The sequence below is a fragment of the Gorilla gorilla genome, chromosome 1 (genome assembly GCF_029281585.2).
Source record: "Gorilla gorilla gorilla isolate KB3781 chromosome 1, NHGRI_mGorGor1-v2.1_pri, whole genome shotgun sequence".
Lineage (NCBI taxonomy): Eukaryota > Metazoa > Chordata > Mammalia > Primates > Hominidae > Gorilla > Gorilla gorilla.
This window is the reverse complement of record NC_073224.2, coordinates 23,209,748-23,217,476: the sequence shown is the minus strand read 5'-3', so window position 1 is coordinate 23,217,476 and position 7,729 is coordinate 23,209,748. Positions and strand designations below refer to the sequence as shown.

General features: G+C 46.6%; 1 protein-coding gene across 9 annotated transcripts in view; it reads left to right on the top strand.

Annotated features, from left to right (window-relative positions):
* Window positions 1-4,535: 4,535 nt before the first annotated feature.
* Window positions 4,536-7,729, top strand: part of TARBP1 (tRNA guanosine 2 -O-methyltransferase TARBP1) — an 87,807-nt gene continuing 84,613 nt past the window's right edge. For 4 of the 9 annotated variants that reach the window (XM_055372812.2, XM_055372802.2, XM_055372817.2 and 1 more), the window contains exon 1: window positions 4,551-5,543. In XM_055372812.2, the coding sequence (XP_055228787.2) occupies window positions 4,613-5,543 (931 nt within the window). In that variant the 5' untranslated portion in view covers window positions 4,551-4,612. Of the gene's footprint in view, window positions 5,544-7,729 lie in introns of all 9 variants that reach the window. The other 5 variants (XR_008674493.2, XR_008674492.2, XR_008674496.2 and 2 more) reach the window with 3 other exon arrangements.

The window sequence follows — 7,729 nt, the reverse complement described above, 5'->3', positions numbered from 1 at the left end:
CTCCTGAGGTCAGGAGTTTGAGACCAGCCTGGCAAACCTGGTGAAACTCCATCTCTACTAAAAATACAAAAATTAGCTGGGCGTGGTGGTGGGTGCCTGTAATCCCAGCTACCCTGGGGGCTGAGGCAGGAGAATCACTTGAACCCTGGAGGCGGAGGTTGCAGTGAGCTGAGATTGCGCCATTGCACTCTAGCCTGGGTGACACGGCGAGACTCCATCTACAAAAAAAAAAAAAAGCTTTACTGAAGTGTGATATGTCTCAGATGAGGTACTGGCATGAGTATAATAACAGACAAAACCTCATACCCCATGCCTAGCCCTCAAATTGCTTAGAGGGGAGGAGTGGGGGGCAGAGAAATAACCTGCAATTGCAACACAGTGTGACCATTGCTGTGTTGGTGACATGCCAGGATGTTTGGGGAATTTGAAAGACGGTCCCCTAATTTAACTGGGGTGTTAGTGGCAGGAGAAAGGTATTAAGAAATGACTTTCTGGAGAGATAACATTTGAACTTTGTCTTGAAAGAAAAAAAAAAGTCAGGTGGAGAAGGGGTAAGTGCTTTCCAAAAGAGAGAAGGGCTTTTTTTGAAAAAACACAAAGAAAAGTGAGAGCACACATGTTTTAGGAACTTCAAAATTAAGGTGTAAATGGGGCTTGTCAGGAGTGTGAAAATGGAGAATTAGGCAGGCATTCCATCTTGAGGCATCCTGGATGATATGCTAAGAAACTCAACCATGATTCTGAGGGCTCTGGGTAGCCAATGATGTAATTTTAGGAAGATCATCCTAGTACCAATACGGAGTATGTATTACATGACCAGGGGCACTAGGAATGGCTTCTTAGAGAGATGCCTTGAAATTTGGGTCTTCATAAAGGAGTAGGAGATGGCTATTCACTCGATAAGCGTTACTTAAATGTGATATAGCTGGGAGTGGGGTAGGTGGTGATTGCTATTATCTTGGCAAGAAATGAGGAGGGTCTAAAACTAAGTAAGGTATTAGTGGGGCACAGAGAGGAGGGATCACCGAGAGATTTAGAAAGTTGCATGGAAACTTTGAGGAGTGACTGCATGTGAGAATCAAGTAGGAAGTGTATTGGTTCCCAGGTTTTTGACTTGGGCAACTTGGGAATGATGGCCATTTCCCTAAACAGGGAATTCCTGGGAAGAAGAACATCGGTGGGGAGTAAATGATGCTGGGGGAAGGGATGAAGGGAATGAGGTTAGATTTGTAAAAGTGGAGACTGAGAATGATGTCCTGAATAATATTCAAATGAAGACGTGTGGTAGGCAGTTGGAGAAATAGGTTTCAAGCTATCTCCTAAGGATAAGTCTCAGGAGATAGACCTAGGCTGGAGATATAGACTTTTTCATCATTAGCATGTAAATGGTAATCAGATCTATAGTGTTAATGAAGTTATTCAGAGAAAATTTACAGAGTGAGGAGAAGAGAGACCTGAAGACAAAACCCTGGAAATATCACTATGGATAGGTCAGGAGGAAAAATAAGATGCTGAAAGAAAGGGAGAAGAAACAGCTGAGGAAGCAGAGAAAAGAAAGAACAGGACAAAGTCATCGATGAAAACCAGAGTGAGATAGTGTTTCAAGAAATAGGAAATACTCCACAGAGTCCATTCAGGTAAGAACGAAAAAGGGCAGCTCTGGCAATTAGGAATCTCTGCCCACATTGGTGAATCAGAAAAGTGGTGTTGCGGGAAATATTCCGGGAGAGAGGACAGTGCAAACATGTTGTGGGTAAGGAGGAGAGTTCCACATGCCTGACCTGGGGCAGAGAAGGGGGAGTCAGGCTGTGAGGCCAGCTGGCTTTTCCCCAATCCCAATAAGCCTTCAATGCTGTGCTCTGCAGTTGGGCTTTACTCTGAAGGCAACAGAGAATAAAACACATAGGCCAACTTGTTTTTTTGTTTTGTTTTGTTTTGTTTTTTGGTATAAGTCATTTTTCAAGATTGAGGTAAACTTTCTTTCTTTTTTTTTTTTTTTTTTTGAGACCAAGTCTCACTCTGTCGCCAGGCTGGAGGGCAGTGGTGTGATCTTGGCTCACTGCAACCTCTGCCTCCTGGGTTCAAGTGATTCTCCTGCCTCAGCCTCCCGAGTAGCTGGGATTACAGGCGTGCACCACCACGCCCGGCTAATTTTTTTGTATTTCAGTAGAGATGGGGTTTCACCATGTTGGCCAGGATGGTCTCAATCTCCTGACCTCGTGATCCACCTGCCTCAGCCTCCCAAAGTGCTGGGATTACAGGTGTGAGCCACTGCGCCCGGCTGATTGAGGTAAACTTTCTGCAGAGCGAAATGCATAGATCTTAAGTGTTCAGTTCAAGGAGTCTTGACAAATGTGTAACAACACCCTGATCAACATAAAATATTTTCATCACCCCAGAAAGTTCCCTTGTGCCCAATTCTAGTCAAATCTCTACTCCCTATATGCAACTACTGTTCTCATTTCTATCCTTCAGATTACTTTTGTCTCTTCTTGGATTTCATATAAATGAAATCACGAGGATGTAAACTTTGTGACTGGCTTCCTTTGTTTAACATATTGTTTCTGAGACTTATCCATGTAGAGCGGATTAGCAATTCATTGTCTTATTGCTGGGAGCATTATTATATAGATAGATCACAATTTTTTATTCATTCTTCTATTTGATGCACATGTAGGTTGTTACCTAACACCTACTAGGTTGTTATAAGCTTTTGGCTATAACGAATAATGTTGTCAAAAACATTCTTCTGCAAGCTTTTTTTTTTTGAAACATGTTTTCATTTATTTTAGGTAATTACCTGGGGGTGAAATCGCTGAATCATAAAGCAGCTATATTATAACTTTACGAGAAACTGTTTCTAAAGTGACTGTACCGTTTTCATGCCCACCAGTAATGTATGAGAATTCCAGTTGCTCCACACCCTTGGTCTTTGCCGTTTAGTGTTTTCGAGCTTTTACATGTTAGCCGTTCTCATCAGTATGAAGTGGTATCTCATTGTGGGTTTAATTTGCATTTCTCTGATGACTAATGATGTTGAACACTTTTCCAAGTGCTTATCATTTGTGTATCTTCATTTGTTAAGTGCTCAAGACATTTGCCCATTTATATTTGTTAGATATATGTTGACAGAAACAATAGTTTTCTGCACATTTTATGTTGAAGGTAATTGATATTTACTGACACATGTTAAAAGGGCTTAAAATAGAAACATTTATGCATTTTGACAATGAAAAACGGAATGACTGAAATACGAAAAAAGTCTTGCCTGTGTAATGTCAGATAACCTTAAAGTCAGATAACTTTATATAAAAATAACTGTAAATTTAAATAACTAATTTTTGTCTTATCCATTATGTTATTATATGTCAAGCTCTTTGAAGTTGGGACCCTGTTTTCTCTATTGACTAAGAGGCAGATCTTTGTGTTTAGTAGCGAAGAAAACCCCATGTCACTGATCTAGTTTGTCTCAAATTGAGCCAGGAACCAAATCCACACCATGCATGCTGAGGTGAGGTTTTCTGTTTCTCTATTTAGCAATGGATGCTGTCAGAAATACAGAAAAGACAGACACAGGGACTATTTTTGAGTTTGCACATGGGAGCACATGCATTGTGCAGGAGGCTCTGCATCCTGGAGTCATCTTGGGCACTTGGCTGTGAGGGCTGGCGTGGGCATCTTGGTTTTAGCTAAATCCTAGCACATTGCTATAGGTACCTCTAAGGCAGGAGAATAGGGCCTGGAGGCAGGGAACCTAAAAACTCCCTAGAACCAAATCAGATAGAAACACTTCAGCTATGACAGGAAATATCCTCTTCATTTTCATAGGGAGTACACCAAGTAAATAACTTTGTAACTTCATTTTATCCTCTTCAGTTACATAGTGTGTACACCAAGTAACCAATTGAAACCTCTATAGGTATTTAAACCCCAGAAAATTCTGTAACCAGCCCCCCTTGAGCGGCTTGCTTGGGTCTGCCCCCACCCTGTGGAGTGTACTTTTTCAATAAATCTCTGCTTTTGTGGCTTCATTCTGTCTTTGCTTTGTTTGTGCGTTTTGTCCAATTCTTGGACCTGGACACCCTCCACCGGTTAACACTTCTCACTCCTGGCCTTACGTCTAAATCATTCTTGTGTTTTCATGACTTATTTTTAATGCAGATGTCCAGAACCAATTTCAGACCTACTGTGTCAGTCTCTTTGTGGATGGTGCCCATCATGCAACGTTTGGAAAATAATCTAAAGTGATTCTGCTGTGCACCTTCTGTGAACTGGTTTATGCTCACAGGCACGCCTGATTTAGGGTCCTGGGCAGACCAACCTCCAATCAGGAATCGATGAAGCTGGTGTAGATACTACATTAACTTTTAACGAGGGCCTCGTTTCTCCTAAAAATAAGAGACCAGGTGGGTTCTATCTAGGCAGGGTTGGTGGCAGGAACCCAAGGGAAGCTGAGCTGGACCAAGCCGGGCTGGGATCCCCCTCTCTGCGGCCGCGCGCCCGGCTCCGTCGGCGCACGCGCACGCAGGGGCCGGCCGGTCCTGTGCGCACGCATCGCGCACGCCGGCGCCTTCCTTTGGGAGCCCGGGCCGGTGGCGCGGGCGCTCGGCAAATGGAGTGCGTGCTCGCGGAAGCGCTGCTCTCGCAGAGCCGGGACCCCCGGGCCCTGCTTGGGGCGCTGTGCCAAGGGGAGGCATCCGCGGAGCGCGTGGAGACGCTGTGCTTCCTTCTGCAGCGGCTCGAGGACGAGGAGGCGCGCGGCAGCGGGGGCGCAGGCGCGCTCCCGGAGGCGGCGCGCGAGGTGGCTGCAGGGTACCTCGTGCCACTGCTGCGGAGCCTGCGCGGACGCCCCGCGGGCGGCCCGGACCCCGGTCTGCAGCCTCGCCACCGCCGGCGCGTGCTGAGGGCGGCGGGCGCGGCCCTGCGCTCGTGCGTCCGCCTGGCCGGGCGTCCGCAGCTGGCGGCCGCGCTGGCTGAGGAGGCGCTGCGCGATCTGCTCGCCGGGTGGCGCGCGCCTGGTGCCGAGGCTGCCGTGGAGGTGCTAGCAGCCGTCGTGCCCTGTTTGCGGCCCCGCGAGGACGGGCCGCTACTGGAGCGCGTGGCGGGGGCCGCCGTCGCCCTGGCGCTGGGCGGGGGCGGGGACGGGGATGAGGCTGGGCCTGCCGAGGACGCGGCGGCGCTGGTGGCCGGGCGACTGCTGCCAGTGCTGGTCCAGTGCGGCGGGGCGGCGCTGCGGGCCGTGTGGGGCGGGCTGGCCGCGCCCGGGGCGTCCCCGGGGTCCGGCCGCGTAGAGGAGAAGCTGCTGGTCCTGAGCGCCCTGGCCGAGAAGCTCTTGCCCGAGCCCGGCGGCGACCGCGCCCGCGGCGCGCGCGAGGCGGGCCCGGACGCCCGGCGCTGCTGGCGCTTCTGGAGGACGGTGCAGGCGGGGCTGGGCCAGGCGGACGCCCTGACGCGCAAGCGAGCGCGCTACCTGCTGCAGAGGGCGGTAGAGGTGTCGGCGGAGCTGGGGGCCGACTGCACCTGCGGGCCCCAGGAAGGAAACGGTACCTGCCTCTTTGCCCCCCAGCCTAGTGCTACCTACTTGGCTGCCCCAGAAGGGAGCCTTCCTGCTTCTGAAAACTAGCTTATCGGGGTCGTCACTCCGATCCATGCAGAATTTGGTTATTCTGCGTTGCTCCCCTGAAGCCTGAAAACCTTTGGAACCCCTTCTCGAGGGTGTTCTTTGAAGTCACAAATCACTGCGGTTGGGAACGTTCTGACCCAGAGCCGGTGGAATACAGCACCCCTGGAATAGTTTAGGAAGATAATGGAGCCCGTGCAAGATTTTACAGACCCAAATGTGCACTATATCATGGTAGATTCAACCCAATAGAAACGGTTGATATCTATCAAGTTGAAAGAAAAATTATTTGTTATTTATCTGTACTGACCAGTGAATTAGTGAATTGAGTCTTGAGTGTTAGAATTAAGCGTTGTAGAGGCCATCACACTCTTTTGAAATTTCCCCTGGTAATTAGGAACAGGATTTACTAATATTTGTTAAACATGTTTCTTAAGTCGACCTTTTGAGTGTATTTTTTGCCATTGATTTAATAGAATGAATCAGATTTTATTTTTTAACTTTTTGAGCTGTGCTCCCTACTATGTGCAAGAGTAATGAAACAGCAAGGCCTCCCTTCAAGTTGTTATGTTACTGTTGATTGGTTTGACTTCACTCATGTTAAATTTGGGTTTAAACTGTCAAGTACAAAGTAGATTGACTCAAAATTGTCTCAATAGAATATTTCTATTTTTTCAACGGTAGCTGACCATTTATTACAGGTAAAGGATTTTTGTTTGGCTGAAGTTGTGAGGTTATATTTTCAAGTAATTTTAATACATTAGATAGTAAATATTTGAACAGTCCACAGATGGGTGTGATCATCCCTGAGAGTTTTCACTGGAAAACATTTTTAAAATCATCAAAAGTTAAAACATTCATTTATTTGCATGAGTCAGTTATTTTGCAGTTTGTTTGTTTGTTTGTTTGTTTGTTTGTTTTATGGAGTTTCGGTCTTGTTGCCCAGGCTGGAATGCAATGGCACAGTCTCCGCTCACCGCAACCTGCACTTCCCGGGTTCAAGCGGTTCTCCTGCCTCAGCCTCCAGAGTAGCTGGGATTACAGGCATGCGCCACCACGCCCGAATAATTTTGTATTTTTAGTAGAGACGGGGTTTCACCATGTTGGTCAGGCTGGCCTCAAACTCCCCACCTCAGGTGATCTGCCCGCCTTGGCCTCCCAAAGCGCTGGGATTACAGGCGTGAGCCACCGCGCCCGGCCAGTTATTTTGCAGTTTTAGGGATAAGCAATGGTGTTTCCATGCTTCCTGCAACTCCCATTTCCTCTGTTACAGAAAGCAAATCCTGTGGCCTCTTAACGGCATATTAGGGGATTTACCCCTATGTCTTGACATAGTATATCTTAGTTATATCATAAAATATATTGTCACAGTTAAAATTTTGGTTAAATGTGTGTTCAGCATTTATAAAATTATGACTGTAAATGCTGCTTGCAGGTGATCTATGTAGGAAACTGATCATTTTTCTCTTCCTGCAAGTTTTTCCTATGATTTTGATGTTTTAAAATGTGTTCGGTTCTTTCTATACTTACCACGAATTCCTCCTTAAATTCTTAACCAGTTGACTAAATCTTTCCTCTACAAAATCAGATCATCAGAGGTTTTCCTGAGGAAGTTTCTCCCAGAGTCCCCTTACATGCCCAGATGTGGCAGGTTTCTCCCTGTGCCTGGTGCACAGACCTCACGCTTACCCCGGGATTCCCTTCACCTGGGTGTTCTGTTGAGTCTCATTTCCTGTAGTTCATATCTTCCTCTTTTTTGCTTTACTCACTTGTGTCAGTGCAGTGCATTCTCTAGCAGTTTCCTGAAATAGGATTTTTTTAAGGTCTTGTTTGTCTGATAATTCCATCAAATGCTCCTTTATGTCTGCCATCATGTTTTTCTCTCATTTCCATTTGACACTTTTGGAGTTTCTCTCCTGAAAATCCCCATCTGCTCATCTGTTTATGCATATTGTTTACCTTTTCCACAAGATCCTTTAGCATATCAGTTATAGTTATCTGCAAGTTCGATAGCTGGACCATCTAAGTTTGGCTTTGTTTTCTGTTGTAGTGTTTGGCTATGGAGTCGCTTTTTTTTATGTCTTACTATAATAACAGTAGAGATGGAAG